Genomic DNA, 24,565 nt, shown 5'->3' with positions numbered 1-24,565 from the left:
GTCATGAACAAAGGGTCCACAGAAACTAACAAACAGGTAAAGCGGGCGCTCATAAATTACCTTCTTGCAGTATTTCTTTTATTACATTAACAGCAAATCTCCACTTAGACACGTTTCTAGTTCTGCCTTCCTCACACAGGCTGTGCCTGTCACACATTATTTTAATACGAGAAAAGATTGTATCTGCTCTCCCTATTTCTGACCTTTATCTATGTTATCTGGCATGTACACAGTGATGAGTTTGGTCACATGAGAGAGCATGGTTGGCATTTACCTCACTCAGGTCTCTGTGTTTAACCCAATCACAGAGCTCACTGGTTCTCTTACACTAATAGGCCTCCTGTAACACACCCTGGAAAGACACACACACAGGTCTGTGACATATTAATGAGTTATCACAGTCGACAGAAAGGATGGAGCGAAGAGGAAGGGTTAAGCAGCAGTGCCTCTTTAGAAAGGCAAATGTGCGCTGGTCCCCATTGTCTCCTGGCTGACAGGCAGCCGTGGGGGGCCGAACGAGGGGGGGGGGGGGGTTCTGTCATGTCAGGGATTCACCAGTAGCAGGGGAGGTGGAAGAAAAATACAAATACAGAAGCAGGGGTTGAAAGGGTAGGTAACATCTAAAGTGAATGAGTGTGTGTGGCTTTGTGTGTGTGTGTACGTGCTCTGACAGTAAGTGATTCAGAGAGGAGCAGTGATGACTGTAATGACTGTTCTCACAAAAAAAAAAGAATGGATGCTAGACTATCATTATCACTGTCTGCAAGGGAGTTTCAATGTGCTTCCGTGTGTGTGTGCAAATATGTGTGTGTATATGTGCGATGCATGTGTCCACGTCGGTGTGTCACTCATATCTCAGGCTGGCCTCATTCACCTCACTGCCTGAGGTTGTGCGCTACCCCCACTCTTCTTTCTCCACAGCAAGCACTGGGAGCCCTGATCATCCCAGCACCAGTCACGGCCTGAATATGTATGCATGTGCAAATATGTACATATAAATAAGAGATGAACTAAAACCAGAAACTAATAGCAGTCAAGAGTCAGACAGAGTGAGAGAAACAGTGGTTGCGGAATACTTGTTTCCCTGGAGAATCCTCCCACTGAGACAAGCCAGAGATTGTGAGCTAACCTTAGACTAACCTTTGCTGTATTAGTGGCCAAACAGTGTACCATCAGTCAGCGCTTTGTTCTACAAAACACTAGAGATGACCGCTCTCTTCAGGTGGTCTGTTTGATTTATTGTTTCATAGCATTTTTAATCACCCAAACTGTTTTTAGTCCATATTTTTAAACACTGCTATTGCTAAAATTGTGGGCAACAAACTGTGTACAAATATGATATGTAAAACTTTAACTCACAACGTGTTCATATAAACACTCCACATAAACACTACATTCCCCATTGAGCTTTTAAAGGCCCTCAAGTAGTGAGTTAAAAATCAATAGAAAGCCTCTAACTTCTGGGTCACATTCAAACACTACTTCCTGGTTTCTTCTGACAGTAATTCTGTCTAAGCCTTCTTTATCCCCCCCATATCTTGTTTTTTTTCCTAGGGATCCTTCACTGTGCCACAGCATGGTTGAATTTCCACTCACACCTCTTGGCGCTACACTACAGATTAAAATGCTGCACTTACAAAAATGCCTGCCAATATGAAATCCTGCAACAAATGTAACGTATGTATTATTTCTTATTATCCTACAAATATAGCTCGAAGATGGTCTATATCCCTGTGACAGGCTCAGAGAAATGACACGCAAGTGACAGCTTTGTGCGAAAAGATTTAGGCAATGACACTGAACATGACGTTTAAGTCGCAGGAGCTCCTTTGTGTTATGTGTGTTTGTGTGAATATACAAATTAGTGTAGTGTCATGTAGACCCAGAGGGGTTTGGTTAGATCACCCAGTTGTCTATCTGACGGTCTCTGCAATGTGCAATGGAAAGCAGTGAATCATTGTGGGTAATTAGTTTCTTGTGTTTTCTGCAGTCTCATCCATGAGGGAGCAGGGACAGGGGACTGAGGCGGGGAGGAGTTCATGAGTCCCTTGCCACGAAGATAGCTGCTAGACAGACATGGGACAGCAGGTGCAAGATAAAAGAATCTCAGCAAGACTGACAGAGACCTTGCTGAATGAATCACTGTCTCAAATATGTTCATATTGACAGGCTAAAGCGGGAAGAGAAAAGATATAGATGATTCATGGCAAATGACCACAGAGGCAGAAGTTGACAAATTATTCCCTTTAAAGAGAGAAGTCTCCCTCAGCAGACATCTACAATGACGAGTCAGTTCACAGCTCAGAGTCATTAGTGTGTTATCAAAGAATGAACATGTGTTTTCAAAACTTACAAGAACTGTCACATTGTTACGTTCTCCAAAGGCTTGCATATTTCCAAATTTCAAGAATAGAAAAGTATAGATTTTCTGACTCCCATTTTTTGGGTACCGATTTCAGAAGAAGATAAACTTTCAGGGTTTCAGGTTGTAGAATATCCTCCACCTCCTCCTCCAACATGACATTTGATTTGTCTTTTTTAGCTTGCTCTTTAGTTCATCAGGAAATCAGTGCAAATTGACAGTCGAGTTAATGTTGTTAAGAGATGGATTTCAGTCCAGATGTCTAAATGACATTTGATGACTGATAAATTAAAGACCTTGCTAAAAAATAGTCGGTTGATTTTCTTTAGCCTGCTAACCAAAAAGTTTGCTGTTATTAACTGCAGATAAGTGATCCTTATATCAATAGCAAAGGATTTATTAACTATTGACAAAGGCATTAGTTGAAGCTTATAAGGAATTTATAAGTGGCAATTTATTAGGTGGTGTCCATTTTTGTATATCCAGTATATTATTTACACACATTATGCATGTATACAGTTTAAAAATCTTTTTTTTAATAATTTAGATAATAATCTACAGAACATTGCTAAACCTGCTGTAGAATTAAAATAATTTCACATTCAATATGGTACTGAACAAAATATATTCACCTTAACACATGTGACTCAAGATGATAATTAATATGTAAACTTCTGTTAACATGTAATTTGACCAGCAGACAAATTTCCCTAAACCTGGTGTGTTCCTTTAAAACAAAACATATAGTGTATCTATGTATGTCTGTCTCAGAGCAGCACAACGACCAACCACAGTTAATGGGTTTCTTGCCCTACAACTGCCCCATATTGTACCATACAGACTTTCTCAATGTCAGCTTGTCAGTGAGTACTCCGAGGGCCTGACTCCATCTGACTCCCCAGCACACACAGGCCCTGCCACCCTCCCACCACATGACACATGCTCACACACATACACACACACACACACACACACACACACACACACACAAACCCCTGGACCATCACCCTTTACCCTCTCTTTTCAGCGGCCTCTGACATAGATTGCCATGGTGATGACAGTCAGCCCCGTTGGCATGGTGACCCTCCCATCACCTAGTCAGGTCACCTTGGCTCGCCCCAGCACCCCTACTGGGAATGGTGGTGTTTTTTTGTGTGTGTGTGTGTGTGTGTGTGTGTGTGTGTGTGCTTATCTGGCACTTCTCCAAACCTCCTGGCACTGTGCCACTGCCCTCCCACTACCTGACAGTCAGCCTGTCTTCTCTCTCCACTTCCTCTCCGTTACTCCACTCATCCTCTTTTTCAGTCATCCCCTTGCACTTCTTTTTCAAACTCTCAATAGGTGACTCAAAACTCCTACACTGGAGAAATACATACTATAATACATAATATAATCTGTGCATACTAAGTTTGAGCGTGTTGAAACCGTGCTGCATTTCCATGTGGATTGCTTCCCAGTAAGGTTGCATAACAATACAAAGGGCAGCCATCTGCTTCACCCTGGCCCTTGGGTTAGCAGTGAGGCCTAATCCACTACATTGTTTGTGTGTTTATGTGCATGCGAGTGGGTGCATGTGTGGGTGTGCGCACACGTGTGTGTGTCTGTGCGTGTGTGCGTGTGTATGTGTGTGTAATCTGCCTGCGTTTTCATAGCACTCCAATGGGCAAGTTGGTAATCTCACAGGGCCAGGCCACAGTGAGATTTAATCCTTGCAGCTAGACCTCCATCTCTTTCGCTCTCACAGGTTATCTATCCATCTATTCTGGCTTTTTGTCTATAGTTGCTTTCTTTTTTTGACATCTTTCCTTTTAATTTCCCCCTAAGTAAACACTATAATAATAGCTCCCTCTCCTACTGCATGCATCTCCATTCCCATGTTTTGACAGAGTTGTCTATACCCTTCCTCCATTAGATCGGACCTCTCTGACGTCTCTGTGGACTCTGGTGGTGCTGAGACAATTAGTCCATCGACAGAAAATTAACTGCTCATCAATTTTGATGATTGATTAATTCTTCAACTCTTTTACCAAAAAATGGTTTTGTTGCTTCCAGCCTCTCAAGAAACACCCTTTGGACTCTGGGAAATGGTGACAGCCATTTTTCATTATTTTCTGACATTTTATAGACAACACTATTTATCTCTAAATCGAAACAACAATTGATAAATTAACTGATAATGAAAATAATCATTAGTTGCAGCCATAGAATCTGATCTTCTCTACATATCTGTGAAATCTGCACCGTTCCCTTATGGGTCTTTGATGACATAATATTCCCTTCAATTAGACACAGTCCCCTAACTGTAATAGGGCCTGGGGTTTCAAAGGCCCAGGGAAATTTACAGTGGATAAGTGAATGAGGTGCATCATCAGAGGCAGGAGCAATAGCCTAACCTCTCTCTCTCTTCTAGATGTCTCTCTATCTTTGCCCCCTCTCCCTCTTTTCCTCTCTCTCTCTCTCTCTCTCTCTGTCTCTTTCCAATCACAGCTGTTGGGGAAAATGATGAAGCCTGTAGCCATTATTGGAATGAAATGGAATGAGAAGTGCATGATGGGAAAATTACTGAAAATGAGACAGAGACCAAATAAGGGCAATGAGAGTGTTTTAAGTAGTAAAATCACTCATCGGTCCATAAAGATATTTAGTATGCTGGTTACCATGGTGACCATATGCGACTATAATGGTGTCCAACAACGAGGGCAACCAGGTATTGAAGAGAACAGGTGCAGAAATACAAACGCAAAGGGTATATAAATAACTGGCCCTCCCACTCTCCCTCAGCAGCAGCATGTGCTCCTGCAGAAGGCAACTCAAAAACAGCCTCTTCCTGCGCTCAAGTATGGTGTGAACATATATCAATGTTCACATGTGTTTGCGTGGGCGGGTGGGATTATAGGAGGGCGACTGAATACATGCACAGAGGGGGATCTCACTACAGCATCATTGTCTTGATTGAAACCACTCGCTGTGAGATGCTGTCTGAACTCACCGGGTGTGCCAGGCCAGCACATGTGGTGTTCTCGCATGTGATTGTGTGTGTGTATATATATATGTATGTGTGTGTGTGTGTGTGTGTGTGTTTGTGTGTGTGTGTAACTATATTTAGCAAGTGGCTTTGTGACAGATAATGTAATTTCCTTATGAGCCAAGCTACAGGCAGCATTTTTGCATTCTAACTGACAGGCCAGCCATACAGTACAAACAAAAACACACACACACTTACACACACACAAACACACACACACACACACACACACACACACACACAGTGACAGCGGTATGCACAGCCCACCAACAAAGCCATCTGTGTGGGCAACACCATGTGTGACATTTCTGACAGGTAGAGTGATTTGAGATAAGAGCGCTGGTGTATACACAACACATACACACCAATTCACACACACACACCTCCTCTCACACTGTACATTACAACCTATACAAAGACTGCTCTGAGTCTCTCTGGGTCAATGATAAAAGTCCAATATTGCCTGTGAGAGAAAAGAAAGCATTAAAGAAGGTCAGGGGAGTAGGCAGGCAGGTGGTGTTTGTGCTTACCTAGCACACAACATTATATGCGTCCTGGCCTTTTCGTTTCAATGTTAGGTAAAGCTGCAGAATACAGAAATGTAAAAAGGATTGTGGGAGATAACAATACTGATGAAAGGGAAGAAATGCATTTACAGCCTTATTGATTGCATGTGAAGAATAGGATTAAGAGTCAAAGACAGGAGAGAGGGGAGTACAATAATCTTTCAAGCAGTATTTTGAGGCATGAACCACAAGAAATAAAGATTCAAAGCCAGCGTGAAGGAACAACAAGGACACAAGAGTAAAGATGTTTAAGAAGAGAGGGGGTCGGAACGGCGGGATGGAGATGCTGTGGGTAAAAAAAAAGGTGGGGAAGGAGCGATGGAAAGGAAGGGGTCATTCTTGTCCTCCATTTCATTAACTTCACAGCGATAAGCAACGATATAGTAGAGAGCAAAGCCAGGGAGGGAGACATGCTCACCAGTGATCCCATTAGACTGAAAAGGGGTAATACAGAGAGATGGAGGAAGAGCGAAATAGCAGGGTGACGCTGAAAGCCACAGGGAAAGCGGTGAGGGAGGCTGAGGACAGGAAAGAAGAGTTGGACAGGCAGAAAAAAAGGGTGAGAGGGGTGAGGGGAGGGAGGGAGAAAGAGAGACAGAGAGAGACAGAGAGACAGAGAGAGAGAGGGGAGGAAGCTGATGGAAAAAAGGAAAATGAGCAGAGCAGGAAAAAGAACCTTTGAAAAAGAATGAGGCTGGTAAAACCCATTAAAAAGCCCTCAGCTCTCTGCCCTGCTCTATGGATTTAACTCATATATCACTGCAGGACTAGGGGAATTTGGGGAACCCCTATTAAAGCAAGGCGCCCAGTGATTTTAATATGTTGGGGATCATTTGCGATTTTTGATTGGAAATATATGAGCAGTCAGACAATTTAAAAGCTATTACATGTCCAAATAAAATAATATCTCATATAGGGCTAATGTGGCTTGGCTTAATTAACTTGTTTTTACTAACCAGCTGCACTAAGATAAACACAGACCATTATTTGTGTTCTTATAATTGGACTAATCACTCATCCACATGATTATCATTTTAAGAACTTTGGAATTTAAATATTGCTTTTTTCAAGGTTAAAAAGATTGAATAAAAGTCTTGAAAAGTAACGAATGCATATATATCATAAAAGAAATACATAAAAGCAAACACGGCTGTTTCAGATAATATGGTGAATATCCAATAGAGGCTTCAAGGCGCATTTAAACTTGCCCTGTGATGCACTGCACAGCTAAATTAGCCAATCCATCACTTAATGCTTTTGCTAATAGCCACATATTTGAGTGTTTAAATAACTAGCAGCATGTTTAAAATGAATAATAGCTATCCTTTGGGAGCGTGCTACTGATATTATAGAATATGCTTTGTTTCAAACAGACCCATTGAAAACCTGCAAAGGAACTCTATTCTCTAAAGACAAGAAAAAGGCTGTGAAAGGCTACAATTTAATATTGTGTGAGAAAAATTCATACAATCACAATGTCTTGTTCCTCACACCAAGCCGTTAACATGGAGACAAACTGCAGAACAGCGGAAAGATGAAGAAAATTGATTCCCTGATGCAGTTTTTATGCTTTTGATTCCAGATGGAACGAGTCTTCTGGTCTCTTCTCAGCATTGCTCTGCTCATCTCCTCACCAGTGATAAGGTTACTGGTGTCCTGAGGGGGGCAGCAGGTTGAGGATGAGAACCGTGATGAAGGTCAAGCCCCACCAACCCCACTGTCGCCGTCATTAGCTCCACATGCACCTCCACTCGAACTCCCTCACCACGTGTCCTCAGAGATTAGTCACACATACACAACCTAACACCAATACACACATGCACATATGTGCTCATGGAGATGTGAAAAATATGTTGTATGTGCACATTCGTGTGTACTGTACGCTTTCTGCACCACCAAAGTCATAATGGAGCACTCTGCATGTGTGTTTGGCTCATCTGAAGGGTGATTATTAAACACCATCAGAGCCAAAGAAGCTTCATCCAGTTTATCAGATCCCCAGCACTGAATAATCTGCCCCTAATGAACACACACAGGAGGCATCCACACACATGTACACATGTGTGCAGAAGAGGGTATGTAAGTGCATGTTCTGTGGATTAGGTGTGAATTTTTTCCTGTGGGCCGTGGGCGAAAACAATGTCTGTGCTTGAGATTCAAATGAATGGCCACTGTGCTGTACTGGTGGTCGTTTCAGTGCGCACAAACTGACATCCAAGCTTCAACCAATCTCTCCTTTTCAAATGGTAAAATACATTTAAAACACATTTAACCATATTAAAAACATAAGCTGCCTACAAGCTGTTTTTGAAACGAGTACAATTCGTTTGCTTTAGCCATCACGCTGGGAAAGTGCCCAAATGGGAACCAGTAATCACTTTATTCGAGACTGCTTATGTACGGCCAGATAGACAGGGGACCCTTCTCCCCCTCTCCACCAATCAGTCTCAGCCTCTCAGTGAGACATCAGAGACTGCCATGTGTGTGAAGCACATCTAAAGGCAAGGGCCACGTCAGGCAGAGAGCCTCTGCGTGAACCAGAATAGGCCTGATGTGAGTCCTGGGACTCGCTTAATGAATCACTCCGCAGGCTGGACACACATCCTGGGCCCCTAGAGAGGGCCTCTGTGAGCTCTCAGTACTCATCTCTCACCTCTCTGCCCTCATACATGGGACTTCTCATACGTGACATAGAAACTGCTACAGTGTAATTCACAGGGAACAAGAGCACTTCATTAAAAGAGATCTTCAAAGGGGACCAGGGCAGGTGGCAGGATCTTTTTCCTAAAGTCAAACAAGACAAGGGGGGTATATTAACTACCTCCTCTAAACAAGTGGGAGAGGTGAGAACATGAGGAATCAGGTGGTGTTCCCAAAGTTCAACCCTCCTTTTATTGGATTGGTTTGATATACAGTTCACTGTATATGTTTTCAAGAGGGAGCATAGAGGTACTGTGTGTTTTGTGTGTGCATTTGTGTTTGTGTCCATGTGCAGCTCTGCCTGTTTATAGGGTGTTTAGAGCAGAGAAAAAATGTCTTTTAATTAAAAGGTCTGCTTGATTTAGTGTTGTGCTCAGGGAGAGACAGACAGAGAAAGGAAGAGGGAGAGCAGGAATGAAATAAGAAGAGAAGAGACCCAGAGTGAGGCTAACACACACGCAGGCAGCGGGCGCATCTCTCTAAGGCTTAATGAGCCTGAACTAGCCTGGACTCCTCATCAGCTGGGATGGTAAATTCTGGAATAACAAATTATTACGCCGACTTAAATTATGTCTGTCTGCAGGTGCGTGTAAATGTATTCCTGTGTCTGTCTGTCTTATGTCTAGCTGTAACTGTCAGTGCTAAGAGAGAGATCAAAAGTACTGATACACACCCAGGGATACGCAAGAATATAGAGCTGGGAACACGCACAGGAAGAAAAACACACACTCACTGAGCTCCTCCAGGTAAAGGTTTGAATATTTAATAAAGTCTCATTAAGGAGTGAATATAAGAGGTGGAAGTATAATGACACTAGGGAAGACAGAGTAATAAATTCAGGTCCCATGCAAGCCTAATCAGCCCAAGTTGTTCAGACACAATCACAAGCTTAAGGGCATTAGAGACATGAGCGAACAACACCAAATGTTCCCCATTTCCTGCATCACGTTGTTCTGACTAAACTTTCACAGAAGGTCTTTATTTGTCCTCATAAGAGACAAGCATCCTTTTAAATTTTCACAGTAGGAGCGATGGGGTAGTGGGCTGCACTTATCTTTTCAAATTATTTGAAAAATGACATACTGTATATGCATATAAATACTTATCACCTAAAATAAATATTCAAAATCTCTATCGGTACCAGAGTCGCTCGCTATATCATGTGTAGCTTTTCTGACTGTGAAATTTTTTATTATCACTTAGATGGTCATCATTACGAAGATATTTCAAGAAAACAACCTCACCGGGTCATTTTTGACCCACTTATGCATCTAAGGGTTATGGAATTCTTCGTATCTGCTTTGTGCTGACAAACATACCAAACATCTAGCGTTATAACGTCGCGGCATACACAATGTTGTGAGACTTCAAAAACTGATACAAACGAAAGAAGAAAATGAAAATTACACACACGCTCGCCTTATTTCGATGTCCAATTACTATTGCCATCTTCCCCTGCGGTTTGTAACATGAAGTACGATGATATATTCTGCTCAAATCAGACAAGCAATTACCAGCTCTGGCCCATAAAGCCAACACAGGATATGCCTCTTCCATTAGACCTGCAATGATAGGCTCCTTTCACAATAAATTAGCCCATTTACACACACACTCGCAAATTACGTGTGATGTGCTATTTTTTTTTTTTTTATATTTTGCTTTTTCTCCCTTCAAAGTCGGAAAGATGTGAAATGTGAGATAGAAGAATAGAAGAAGGGGCAAGGGGGGAATCTCATAACAAAAAATTATTAAAACAAAAACATACAAAGCCATAGCCACTATATTATATCAGTTACATTGTATGTGAATGTGTATTTTTTTTACATGCATACTTGCTTATGTATCTGTGTGAATGTGTGAAAGCGAATGAGTATGCGTGCGTGCTGTAGGTGATGTGCCCCCATGCGTCTGTATAATGGGAGTATATGTATGTAAAGATTTAATTGAATTCCTTCTGCTATTGTGCAGGCAGGCCCACAACACTCTCACTTATCCAACCCTGAGTTGCTGCCAGTGAGATCTAATCATCCTGCATGAAATGAGCCCTACCTGAGCAGAATGGCAGTGCGAGGTGTGGAGGCTGCAGGGGAATACCTCCATTATGCAGGAAGCGAGGAAACAAGGGAGCAGGAGGAAGGAGGGAGGGAGGGAGGGCAGGAGGGAGGGTCAAGAATGAAAGTGTTGGCAAGACATGTAGGACAAGAGGGATTATGGATACAGAAAGAGAAAAGAGGGAGTAGGTTCTGGTGTGTCTCATAAGGTAACCATAATAAGCAGTTTCTGAGATTAGATAAAGGAATGTAGTCCCGTTGCTACATGAGGTTATTTTGTTACATGAGGGGTGACAATATGGTATAGGTTCTTCCGTTTTCTCTGTGCTATGAAAACAGTCTTTGTGCAATTTTCTACTGCATAAAAAATCTCCAGGGTTAGTTAATAAATTCTCCAAGGTTAGTTTCATCATCAAGTGAATAAGTGAGGTGGGGTGCCATCCTCAACTCATAAGCATAAAACAATGTCATTGCCGCTTGCTAAGTGATGTGGTTTAAACATTTCCAAGAGGCACCATGACAACATTTTCTTATGAGAAGCAGTTAGCTGAAATAAAGCAAACGCATTTAAAAAAAAAAAAAAAAAAAAGATGCAGCAAGCAGCTGTAACCCAAAAACCTTTGATTACAGCCCTAAACATGACATAAACCCAGAGGAAGCTGCTACTGTAAGTCCACCAAAGCAAACAGGTGCATTACAGAAAGAGAAACGCCACTGCCATAATGGCCATAATAATAATACACTCACATGAGTCATGCGGTGCCACGCGCAGACCTGCATATGTCGTCAGTTTTTCTGAAAGCCAGGGAGGCGCATGTATGCAGAGACTCTGACACACATAGATGGACACTGCTGGCTCACATTCATGGTATCATTATATTAACCATAATAAGTCAAAACAGCAGTGAGGACAGCAAACACAGCTGATCATCCAAAATGACAACTAACTCACAGCCACACTCATATCCTCAGCATGTGAAATAGCACATAAAAATGAGTCCCTGTGTTGCTATAGCTACCGACTCTTCACATCAAAGCAACGAGCCGGCTGCAAGTCACAACATCAACTGCAGTTTTCTATATACAGAGTGTATGAAATACTTTGCGAAGTCCATGTAAACACACGTAAACTTGTGAGGTTAAACAGAGGACAGGATTGAAGAGCAGAGGACCAAGCTTCCTAAATGTCCTAAAGGTATGCGGAGGTGTGTGTGCGTGTGTGTGTGTGTGTGTGTGTGTGTGTGTGTGTGTGTGTGTGTGTGTGTGTGTGTGTGTGTGTGTGTGTGTGTGTGTGTGTGTGCGTGTCCTCAGGCTTCATACTGAGAGCAGTCCTTCCTGCTGTGGCTGCATCTCCTCCAGTGATGACGTCAGAGTTCTGCTGCAGTCAGAGGGAGAGCTGGGATTCCTGTAGAAACTAAAAAACATCCACTCTACTGCTGCACAGCACATTCCCGCCTCTGTGTGTGTGTGTGGTTGTGTGCGCTGGATTTGAATGATAATAGAGGCACTGACCCTGAGAGATGCTTTACTGCTGTGACTCTTTTTCTCACTCAGAAACTGTCTCCTTTTGTGAGCCAGGCCCCCCCCTCCTCTCCGTCTCTCTCATGTTCATCCGTGTCCCATGAGTTACAGCTCTCAGACGCTGTTATGTATCGGCACAGAGCCCATGAAACAGGAGCATACAGCGCACACTAAAACACTTGCACTCAGACAAGTACACACACACACACACACACACACACAAACACACTGCAGTGCAAAACACAGCAGCAACATCAGGAATAAGCAGCTTTTAGCGATGAATAAAAAAAAAATTAAAAAAAGTCAACCATCTGGAATAAAGAGATGAGACCGTCCCTACTTCATCGCTCTTTCCCTTAATCACTCCATCAACTGTTCCATTAGTCAGGAGAGAGTGCAAAAAAAAATAAGGAAAGACACTAAAACAGAAAAAAACTGACAGAAAAAAAGTAAGTAAGTAAGAGAGCAAGAGGGAAGACAGAATAAAGGAAATGAAAGTGGTCAAATACATGTATGCTTTTGACACCTGAAAATCCTTCAGTGCAGTAACAGTGCACTCACTAGATTGTGAAAAGCCAAAGGTCTTTTAACTGAATATTATTTCTGAACTAAGTCCTTCATTAAGTCTTCTGACCATAGAGCAGTATGGAATTGGATTTTGAGCCTATTGAAAGGGAAAGCAAACTATTTCTTCTTCATAATTCATAAGTCTTAGATTCTTGAATTTTAGATTCTTTTCATAAACCTTGTAATGATAGGAGAAATCGTTTTCTGGTTAGGTCACATGAGAGCACATGGAAAGTGAAAACAGTTTGGTGATGCATAATACATTATGGATAAAGCTCCTGATCTTTAGATGTGTATAGAGTATATTGCTGCTCCCCTATTAATACAGGTTATATCACAATACAGGGAGTAAGTTGAATGCTGGTTGGTCGACCATCAGCCAATAAAAATAGGGCAAAATCCAAATGGGAGAGCGTGCTGGCCGTATTAAAAGATTTATGCTGAAACACTTTCACAAACCAGTACAGCACTTCACGGCTGGAGATTTGGAGGAAAGTAGCACAGGCTGAACCTACAATTCAGGCCAAAGGGAAAAACACAAAGACAAAGATACAGGACTCACTGCTTCAAGTATGACATCTTCCTGTGATCTGATTTCATCCTAATACATAGTCATGACAGAGGCTTTGACCTGGCAGTAAACTCAAAGCATTGACCCATTCTCTGATGAAGTGGCAACACAGGAAAAGCAAACAGAAGAAACAGTTTGTCTTGGCTGGACCACTGATGCACTAACACCTGTGATCCAGGTGGTTTTTTCCCTAAACTGGCAACAACACTCCCCAACGTTATCGGAACAGCAAACCTAAGCCACCCTCCTCTCCCCTCTCGATGAATAACGGACTCCTTGATGTTCCCAGGCTGAGATAAAATAAGTCGAGCTAGCTAACATAGTGCTAATTCTCTTTAGTCCTGCCAAGTGTCAGAAGTCGGTGCCACAGAGACGAGCAGCCAGCGCAGGTTGTTGATTTGTGACCAGTCATGCTCATCTAACCTAATCTCACTGAGGCCTGTCTGCTTCACTTCACATGCCAAGCCACATCTCAGGTGTTTCAAGCATGGGCGACATTGTGCTTCATAGCCTAAAGAGCTGACAACAGAGCGAGTGGCAGTGAAAACTCTGAGTGCATCACAATTACTCTGCCCCTGCCACCTGGGAAGGACTGCACACAGTAAATGAGCGCACGTTTTCATTCATGTACTTTTTTTTCCTCAGAAAACAGTCCACGGGGAGCTGCCAGCTGGTCTGCTGAAGCAAAGGCACTGTTTCATGTATGGAATGAATGTAAGTCATAAACTGTATTCACTCAACAATACTTCAGTAAGTAAAATATTGCAAGCAAACATATTTTCTTTATGGCAAGACATCACAGGCAAGATGGCCAATATGTAAACTACTAGTACCCTACTCCATATTTACACCTGATTTACATTCTATTTATTTTGTACAAAAACTGCTTTATGTATTTGTGAATATTCAATTTTAAGAAGTTAAGGTTAAGAAATCAACTAATACATCTGTTAAAAGGTTGAAACAGGAACATTCATAAAATGCAGAAAGTGTTTTATTGTACCAACAGATATATCCTACAGTAAATATTAGCCAATGTGATGGGGTACAAAAATTAATTAGACATAATACTTTTTTTTTTTGGAACCTGTAGAATCGTGAAAAATGTTGTAATGACAGAATGCAAAGGAAAAAAATATCTGCTTTCACTATATAGTAAACTATATTGCTAAAATGTATATTCTGTACAGCAGGGCTATGACAAATGCCACCCTGTGAATTGTACAAGTGTGTTGCAGCAGTTTGAAAAGTCTACCAAAGTCAAGGTCAGTGGCCCACCCATCTATTTGTTAATGGATAAGGTACAGCAGGACAGACAGCAATGGGGGGATGAGCACAGAGCTTCCCCCCTGATCTGAGGACAGCCTGCCAAGACTAGCTGAGCTGACAGCAACTAAAGCCGAGGCTCCCCACATGTGCTAATCTCCCAGATTTAAATGGGAACACAGCACACAGCGCAGAGCACAGAGCAGGGCAAGCCTGTCTGATCCATGACCGTATGTCTGAGCACACAGGCTGCACAAGCATGCACACACACACACACACACAGCTTACATGTGAAAACACGAAGTCATACATTCATTCACATTCTCGTTCCCACAGTCACATCTAGCAAAGGCAACGCAGATGAAGAGAAAGAAGTCAGATAAAGACTAACTTGAAAGCATGGAATAGCAACAGAGGATTTTGCAGCCTGACTGTTATGATGCTAACTTCAGATTGCAGCCACGTAAAGAGCTAGAGAGCGAGATGGGGAGAGAAACGAGTGCAGCTGAGAGAGAGAGAGAGAGAGAGCAAGAGAATAAGAAGAGAGAGAGAGTATTCCCTTTCTTTCTTCATGAGGGCAGACTGGGAACCAGCAAGAAGCAGGGAAACCATGACAACCAGACAACCAACCTTGGCAACCAACCCAGCTTTCTCACAGTCGGAGCCAGACAGGCGGCTCAGCAAGGGTTAATCTGAGCTGAGTGAGAGGAGAGAGAGAGAGCGAGAGAGACAGGCTCCCTCTCTCACGCACACAGACGTTTAATATACTGTACACCGTAAATGTCCCATGTTTACAAAGACCAAAAGACATGACAGCTGACTTTTGTGAGCGGCTTAATGACTGACTGGCAGCGTCGAAAGTGCACAAAGACTTGGGCTGGTACAGAGATGTCTAGAGGCAGAACGCCGCACATTTTTAGTGAAGAAACAGCGTGAAGTCATATATAAATGTAACAATTTGATGCACCGGTGAAAAGAGAAATGGTGTGTTTCTGCTTGCATTCCCTCTGCTGCGTTGGAAAACTGGCAGCATGAAATTCTAAATAGCATGAGACGATAACACATTACACGAAACACAGCAGTCGAGTATAGAGCTGGGGACCTCAGCGAAAGAGTAAGAGAGAGAGAGAGAGAGAGAGAGAGAGAGAGAGAGAGAGAGATAGAGAGAGAGAGAGAGAGATGGACAGTGTGAGACAGTGAGACGGTGTTTGTATGAGCATGTGTGTGTGTGTATATAGTGTGGAGTGTGGAGTGTGTCTTGATATAACTGAGGGAAAATGGACCATAGCACCATGTCACCCTAACCTGATTCTCCACGCTATATAACATGGCAGAGAAACAGTGACAGTGGATGCGCCGAGTTAGGATGAAACCCAAATAGGATGTGATGGGGCCTGTCCAAAACAACACACACATAAACAGAGGTGCTCATTCATGATTGCCCACAGAGACTATTCCAGCAATCCTTCACTTACTCACTGACCTTCCATCTAAGGATTGAGCCCTTTTTCTCCTCTGGAGGTCAGCAATAGAGAGATGAAAATCAGGGAGGAGGAGGGGAGAATAATGAAGAGAATGATCAATACCTTGCCTTAATTAATAACCTCAGCTGCAGTCAGAACATTCAAGACCACTTCATGCTGTCTCAGTTCAAGGTTTGTTTGTTTTTTTTTTCTTTTCTCCTTCTTCTGCTCCTCCCACTTCTCCTTGACTTCGTTCTTCTCTCTCCTCCCCCCTCCGGTTCGCCGCCTCTTTCCTCATCATTAATCTCTGAAAATCGTTGGCTACATACATTCCTCCCAATCGATGCAATTCCACCGAGGTCTTGTCTGATTTACCACATGGTTGAATCCCTGTATGAATCTTGACTGGCCAGGGGAAGAGGGACAGAGAGAGGGAGAGAGAAGGAGCGAGGCGGATGAGAGGAGAACCGCACTAAATGACAGAGACCATCACCATTATATAACCTCAGCCAAAGTTACAGACAGTGAAAAGACTATAGGCTAAGTCCTGTTTGATTTACTCAAAGCATAGTTGCTGCGTGTGTGTGCTGGTCACTGATGCAACACCGCCTATGCACACACACAGGAAGGCATACATATTCACACAAGCCCACAACATGCTTATCGGCTGACACGCAGACACACTTGCACACCAGTCTCCCATCATTTAGGATACATTTCAGGGCTGAGGGGGCAGGACTTTGGCTTTAGTCAGACAGTCAAAAAGCAGAGACCATGCAAGGCCTTGGCTTCCTGCTCCACAGCTCTGATCCAGCTTGCTAACACAGGGTGCTACACAGCTGGGGGGAAACACGGCACAGCCTTTGGGCCGGGGCTCCTCTGACCTGAATCTCTGAATGGGCCCGTTTAAACACGGGTCTATCATCGCAGCCTTTCATTTATTTCCCCTTGCTCGCCAATTTTAGGTCAAAGCAGACAACTTGGGAGATGGACACCTGTGTTTGAGCTCAACACTGGTTTCAAATTTATCTTAAATGGCACACAGGCTACAGGTCACCCACAGTTTGAGCACCTGCTCGGTTCACCGGCTACACACACACATACACACACACATGCGCGTTCAGTTTCTGTAGATTTGCCAAGTGCTTTTCCATTGACGGCATCGACTGGGTATTCCCTCCTCACTTGTCATCATCAGGAATATCATGTGCTGTGAAACAGTATGGATCTCTTCCACCAGACAGGAAATCTTTGGGAGTGCCCATTGATCTGAATCAACCATCCCTGGCTCACCAGCTATCAGTCAACGTCGAATTAACGGTTTTACGTTACCATGCAATGCACCAGACCCCTAGAACGACCTGGTTAATGTGAGCATGTGTGCGCACATGTAAATAAATGAAAAGAAAAGACAATTGAGTTTTTTTCTTTCACTCTCTCATACACAAAGACAAACAAACACGACCCCGCGCACCAACAGAGAAACCCACACTGAGAGTTACAAACTGGTCAGCCCTTTGCTGACATGGAAACACAAAGAACAGCTGGATTCTGGCTTACATGCCTTGTAAACCTGGGGAACCCAGAACAAGAACTCTCCAGCTGTTAGACAGAAACAGAGAAAACTAAATAGAGAAAGAGAGAGCAAGACACAACATCACAGGCAGCTTTTTGTCAGATGAACAGTCAATATAAAAGCCCCTGAAGCAGAGATGATTTCACTCTCTAAACGTCAATCAAAGAATCAAGGAGCCTACACATCAACCTCCAACTCTTAGCCTGTCAATATCCAAGTCTCGTGAAAGAACAGGGACTTTACACTGGATTAACAGGCAATGTTTTCCAGACAATAGGCCTCTATTCCACTAATCAACAGCGTTCAGGAACAAAGTAAAGGCGAAACACAGCAGTGTTTTCCGATGCATTAGTGGAACAGAGCGGTGATTCAGCCTGTCTTAAGTCAGTGCACTGGCAAAAACACAAATCCACAATCTTCAGCTTTGTCAAACAAAGCTTCAAGATTCGGAAACACAACAAGGCTGTTACTCCAAACCCTGCTGTGATGGAGACATTCAAAAGGGAGTTCTACATTTTTATAACTGTTACCTCACTTATAGTAGCATCGTGACATGGATTAGAGACCTGTGAGGCTAATACAGAACATTATCCAACCTAACAGGCAGCGCATGGGGCTAATTCAGTGTTTGATAGAAAATGGGGCCGATTGGCAAATTTCACAGTTTGACAGTGCAAGAGGTACGAGGAAAGTGCTGAGGCTCAGGTGTCACATTCACACACAGACACCATATACAGGACCTACATGAAACATCTCATAGACACAATGCCCCGGCCAAGTTCTGCCAATCAAGCACAACATGTCTGTCTTTGGCTTGGAAAATGGCCTCCATGCTTCTGTGGCTTCATCCTCAATCAGTGGCCAGCCATGCCGACACTCCGTATCAATAGACTCCATCAGGCCCCAATGCACACCTGACTGAGAGGGGACTGCACACATAGCCTACAGATACTGGAGCGAAAGCAATAAACCTGACGAAAAACAAGTAGAGAGAGATATGGGGTGTATCACTGACTGACCGACAAGTCTGGTGTACGCCGTATGAATACTTTATCAATCTGTTCAGACTAGAAAAAAACTGTACAAAAGGTCCATCTAATTATTTTACCTGGAGCATGTATCATTGCTGTAAGAAAACTGTGGTCTTTCCCATGTGGCCTATCCTGTGCAGTAATATGGAGGTGCTAAGTTGCCATGCTGGAGTGAGCCTGCCCATTCTACCTTTGGGCCACGTGAGTGCATGAGTGAGAGCCGAGGGGACTTTGGCTGTGTAGGGGATTAGATCAGGAAGCCAAACCAGAACCACTGAGGCGGCCATGTGTGTGTGTGTGTGTGTGTGTGTGTGTGTGTGTGTGTGTGTGTGTGTGTGTGTGTGTGTGTGTGTTTGTGTCAGGACAAGGTCTAATCACTTAATGAACACGGAACAGCACCACTCCTCTGAGCAGGACAGCCAGATCAACCAGAGGCCTTCCGCTTTCTCCCATCTAATAATACCAGCCAACCACAGCCTGGGAAAGCTCACGGGGGGATTTAGCCCACTGGATGGTCCCAGCTGCCACTCATGATCCAGCCCGGCCGATTGGGCGATTACAGTTGCCAGGCCAACCCCTTCCGTGGGGCCTGGGAAAGAGATCTGACAGATTAACGAATAGTTAATGGGCGAATGGGATCTTATGCACTGTCATTAATCTGAATAGGTTTGGCACGGGTCAGCTACACAGACGCCAGTAAGCAAATGATTTTTCTAACACGGAACACACACACACTCATAATGCTGGGCCCCGTTATTGCTGCACATTTGTAAAATGAAAATGTAATTCAAAAACCAGGCCAAAAGCATTCAAAATGAATATGTGTTATATGATTACAATTTCCCGCCTGCATGAAACACAGTGAGAATTCTCCAAATTAAAAGTTAATATAACCAGACATGAGCTCCAAGGACACAAGCTACATACTCTTCCACTTACACAGGACATTCTCGTAAATACATCCTGAGGCGTGGATGATCTCAGCGACACCATGTCATTAAACGTCTGTCCCCAACAGACCATACTACTGCAAGCTCTATACCACCACAAACAGCCATTAGACACTCCTGCGATCTGCTACCTGAAAGAAAGCGGAGTCTAGCTGTTAGTGAGAGATCCTCCTGTAAACACAAATGATTAAACATTAGTCGCAGGAGAAAGGGAGTCCAGCTAAGGTGTTTTTATCATTGCGTTTGTTGTGTTAAATGTTAAATTCCCTTAGATCGTACTACAGTTATCATACTACAGTTATCTTACTCTTATTAGGGATTTCTGGTGGGAGACACACTGTGTGTATTCAAAATGTCCTTACAGTCAAAGAGGGGCACCAGTTATGAAGACACACATACACTGACATCATGGGAGGGCGAAGAGACAAACTCTGTTAATGGCCGCTGGGGACTGGCCAGGTGAGTGAAGTGACCAGGAGAATATTTCAAGAAAGCATACTGTCTGAGAGAACGCACAAACATTTACACGCACACACGGCTGCTCAGCATGACCAGCTGGACCGGGTAGGGGAAGTAACGCCTATTGTAGCCGTTTTAGACAACAGATGGGAGGAAAATCTCTCAGCAGAGAGTAGAGGAGAGGAGAAGGAAAAGTCTACGACTCTCTCTCTCTCTCTCTCTCTCTCTCTCTCTCTCTCTCTCTCTCTATCTCTCTCTTTAAGGGTGGTGAGCTTGCAAAACATGCTGCATCTCTCCTGCCATGTCTGCCTACACAGGGCTGTGCCTGCCTCTGTTTCACATGGCTCCACTGGCTGCATGTACTTGACCGCAGACGATTCTCATTGTACAGTCACCAATGCTGACAACAGCACTCAACTATACCATAGTACTCACACACAAACAGGCCGAGCCAACATACATGCATCACCTAAAACAGCCTTAAATACTGTGGAACGAAAACCCCTTTTATCATAAATTATAGGCTACATGTGCATTGCAACTTTGACAAACTGCAGTGTCACTGCTATCTACGCTGAGATAAAGCATGTGCTCCTTATTCAGGAAGCCCAGTTACATCCCCTGGGGTGTATGAATATAGATAAGTGTAGCTCTTATTTCCCAGCTCTGTGAGCAGCTCGTGGTGTGATCTGTCAAGGTGGGACCTTCTACTCTATATCTGAGGAAACCCACGTATTGCAGTCAGAGCCTATAGGAGAAACGCCTGCCTGCCTGCCTGCGGACTAAGAATAGATCAATGTATCAGGCAAATCGGGATTAACGGCGTTGTGCTCCAATCACAGGACACACACACGCACAAAACACACACACGCGCGCGCACACACACAAACAGGGGAGTGAGGACACAAAAAGTTGATTTTCATAACCCGTTGCACTGTCATCATTGTTGGCGTTGAACGGTTTCCACGCTGGTTTGCTCCTGGATACACACAAACGCGCGCGCGCACACACACACACACACACACACACACACACACACACACACACACACACACACCCCAGTCCAACGCCAACGCACAGCCAACAAACCAATGTAAAGCAACACCACCTAAACCCCCCCCCCACCCTCTCCCTTCTCGTCCCAATGTGTTGAAATATAGATGGACAGTTCACCGGCGAAAAAAATAACAACAACCTCCCAAAATTCCCCACCAGGCTGGGCAGGTGTTTGTGACTAAGCGGTTAGTTATCTATCACCTGCAGACACCCAGCCGGCCAAATTTCAACTCGCTGCGGAGCGCTTCGAAAATAAATTGTGCAATTACAGGGGATGCAGTGAACAAGCTGTCCCAACTAACCTGTCTGTCCTTTCCCGAGCGTCTTCTCCAAACGGTAAGGTCCCACGTAATTGGCATGTTGGGCACCGCTGTTGTCTTTACCGGACGATGACATGTCGAATCTGTGTTCAAATTAAACACTTTGGAATAAAGCGCAGACAATTAAACAGTCCTCGCTGGAGGTCCAAGCCGCTGCTGTCTCTCTTTTTTTGATTTTTTATTTTTTTATTAACTCCACAGCCTCTTCTCTTCTTCCTCTGGCTCTTTCCTCTGTCGCTTTCTGTCTCTTTTCCTCTACCTCACTCGCTGCTTGAGGAGGTGAGGTTCTCTCTTTCTCTCCTCTTTTCTCCTATCGCTGCAGACGAGCCGCAAGTGCCTTGAATATCATTGTCGGTGGAAGCTGTGCTGCCGCTGTGCGTCTGTGGGAGGTGCTGCCGAGCCGTCAGGAATGATTGACAGCGGACGCAGCCAATCAGAGAGCCGAATATCTTCTTATGCTACCGCCCTGTTTCTTGTTGCTGTACCATCTTTGCTCTTTCCAGAAGAAGAGTTGCAGGTTGTGAGCATGAGAGTCTTGGGCCACATATAGTCAAGGTACTGAGTTTATGTAAGAATAATGGAGTTCATAATAACACGTTCATAAGTTGTGTGACTATGGGGAAAAACTAATGATTTATCTTCAGTTTTTCATCAGTTCAAATTCAATCAGTGTTAATATGTTGACACCTGTTGTTAAAGATCGACTCCAGACATGTTTTAAAACATAAAAATTTGTGACTGATTCATTGTGTGTCATTTCCACATCAACATTCTGTTATTTCATCAATGATTTTTAAAATCACATCTAACACCTCTCAGATCCAAAATCTATGAGTATGCAAACATTGTTCATTTAAAAACTTCAACCAATGGACACGTGTCACTGAAAAGTACATTACCAATGGATGTGCACTGGATGTTTCCACATCACATTGGACCATGACTGGCCTTAAGTAGAACTTGTGATATCAGAAAATCGTTTGGTACGTCCACGTGTTTCACTTAGAGTTAAAGTTAGCACAGAGAAACGTTCACCCTTCAGCAGATCAGTGTGTAAACTGCTTCAGCTGTCAAATTCTGCACATACACCATTCTGCACGGTGGAGCTCAAACATCCAAGTGAAAAAAACAATAAGTAAAATTCATTTTCAGCGGATGGGGACTTTTTACTTCTAATGTCTGTTGATTTTTCCTCTTTTATTGATGGGTCTGGATTTGCTATGTACTCTGTGTATGCAGTGTATATATGTGTATGTGCTCCGTCACCTCCAAATTCCCATCAATTCCAGAAAAAGCAGTACTCCTATTAAGGAATAATGCTTCACTTGTATTACTGCTGTGTTTCCACACAAAACAACTGCTACACACAAACACGTGAACTCACAGCCCTTCAGGGCTGTAGGCTACAAAGTGGTAATTGCCAGCTAGCTGCGTACTGGAAGCTGTTGGCCGATATTGGTTTGGCCAGCACGGTGTGCTAAACCACCATTACGCCAAACACCATCTCTCACCAGAAAGTGTAAAAGCGTTCATAAATATTTATACTGACTTTATTTACTGAGGTGCTGTCGCAGTCAAGAACCACAGTGTAGGAGTTTCATGTCTCTGCCCCTTGTTCTTTCTTTCTGTCTTTGTCCTTTCCCAGTGCTCTCCTTTCTTTCCCCTCTCTGGCACACACATCACAGAGTGATTGTGTGTGAGTGTGCAGCAGGGGGAGAGTGTGTTGGCCCTCTGATTCATTTCACACCCCACTGGTCTGAGACCTGTGACTGTGGCTCTGGCCTCTGTCTGTTCCTCACACCCTGAGAGAGTACAGGTGTCAGGGGACACATGCAGGAGAAACACACACAGATATTCATGCACACTTACAAACACACTTTGTGACCTCTAAATATTCTTCGACAGAAGGTTTGGGGGGGGGGGGGGGGGGGCTGCTGAAATATTAAGCAGCAAGAATTGCATCACTCTGTTGGCTACTCCAAAGGCAAATACATTCCTGAAAGAATCCCAAGGTTTTATCTCAATATTCCTAATAATATGGACTCTACTGTTTCTCCTTGTTCTTTATTTCATTAATTGACTTGATCAGAAATTAAATTGTTGTAGTGCATCATCAAATTGCCATTCGGTTTCCCTCAGCACATACAGACAAAACACAATATTGCTTAAACATTACACAACTGTGCTGTGTTGTAGATTTAAACAGGCATTTGCAAGCTAAGTGACGAGGTAAAATTCTACTCAAAGCATAAATCCTGTAGGTAGGAGAGAAAATATTCACATGTAGCAACTCTCACTCAAAACACAAGCAAAGAGAGGAAATGCATCGCAATCCTTCACAAGAACATTTCCTGCCTCCTCACTTTTCATTCATGAAGCTAAGTTTACAAACTGCACATGCCCCAGTTTAGTGCCTTTGAGGTCTGTGTTGAGCATGTGTGCCGTTTCCCCTGACGCCCTTCATCACACCGGGAGCTGGGTTTGTGCAGGGAGGTGTGACCCAGAGTGTCACCCACGTGACTGCATGGTGCCAGGTGGACCGGGCATGTGATGTCAGCGGCAGGTGCCAGGTGGGCACCATCTCAATAATGCATCATGCCCAGCTCTGGCACTGGCAGGCGTACCACTTTGAAGTGTTCCAGAAACATCTGTAGCTTGAGTTTTTAATCACCTTGCCTGTACCTCCCTGCTTCCCATCAATCCTTCTGCACTTCTTCACAGCCTACATCCCTCTCTCCCTCTTTCCTGCAAAGAAAATTAATGAGAAGTCTTCTTAGTTTGTGTTTGAGCTCGTGTGTTAGTGTGCATGCGTTTATGTGCATGTGTTAACACACAGAGCCACCAAGCTGCAGAATTCAATCAAGAGGATGAGCAAAATTCAAAACAGCTCCTTGTTGTTCTGGATGTTTGCGGAGCAGCAAGGCAAGAATTATCAAAGTGTTGTGTTAGATAACACAAATTTACCATTGGCCAAATAGCAATCAGCTGCAAATGCGGGCGCTAACACTCCACAGGATTTGCATACTAATAGTCCCTTTCCAAACAACCGATCAAACTAAACAATGCTGTAATGACTAAAAA

General features: G+C 43.6%; 1 protein-coding gene across 5 annotated transcripts in view; it reads right to left on the bottom strand.

Annotated features, from left to right (window-relative positions):
• brsk2a (BR serine/threonine kinase 2a) overlaps nt 1–21,975 on the bottom strand; it is a 175,388-nt gene extending 153,413 nt beyond the window's left edge. For 2 of the 5 annotated variants that reach the window (XM_056386262.1, XM_056386260.1), the window contains exon 1: nt 21,467–21,972. In XM_056386262.1, coding sequence (XP_056242237.1) covers nt 21,467–21,560 — 94 coding nt within the window. In that variant the 5' untranslated portion in view covers nt 21,561–21,972. Of the gene's footprint in view, nt 1–21,466 lie in introns of all 5 variants that reach the window. The other 3 variants (XM_056386258.1, XM_056386259.1, XM_056386261.1) reach the window with 3 other exon arrangements.
• Between the last annotated feature and the right edge of the window lie 2,590 nt (nt 21,976–24,565).

This window comes from Seriola aureovittata, chromosome 10 (assembly GCF_021018895.1).
Source record: "Seriola aureovittata isolate HTS-2021-v1 ecotype China chromosome 10, ASM2101889v1, whole genome shotgun sequence".
NCBI lineage: Eukaryota > Metazoa > Chordata > Actinopteri > Carangiformes > Carangidae > Seriola > Seriola aureovittata.
The sequence above is the reverse complement of the archived record's forward strand: the minus strand, read 5'-3'. Positions and strand labels throughout refer to the sequence as shown.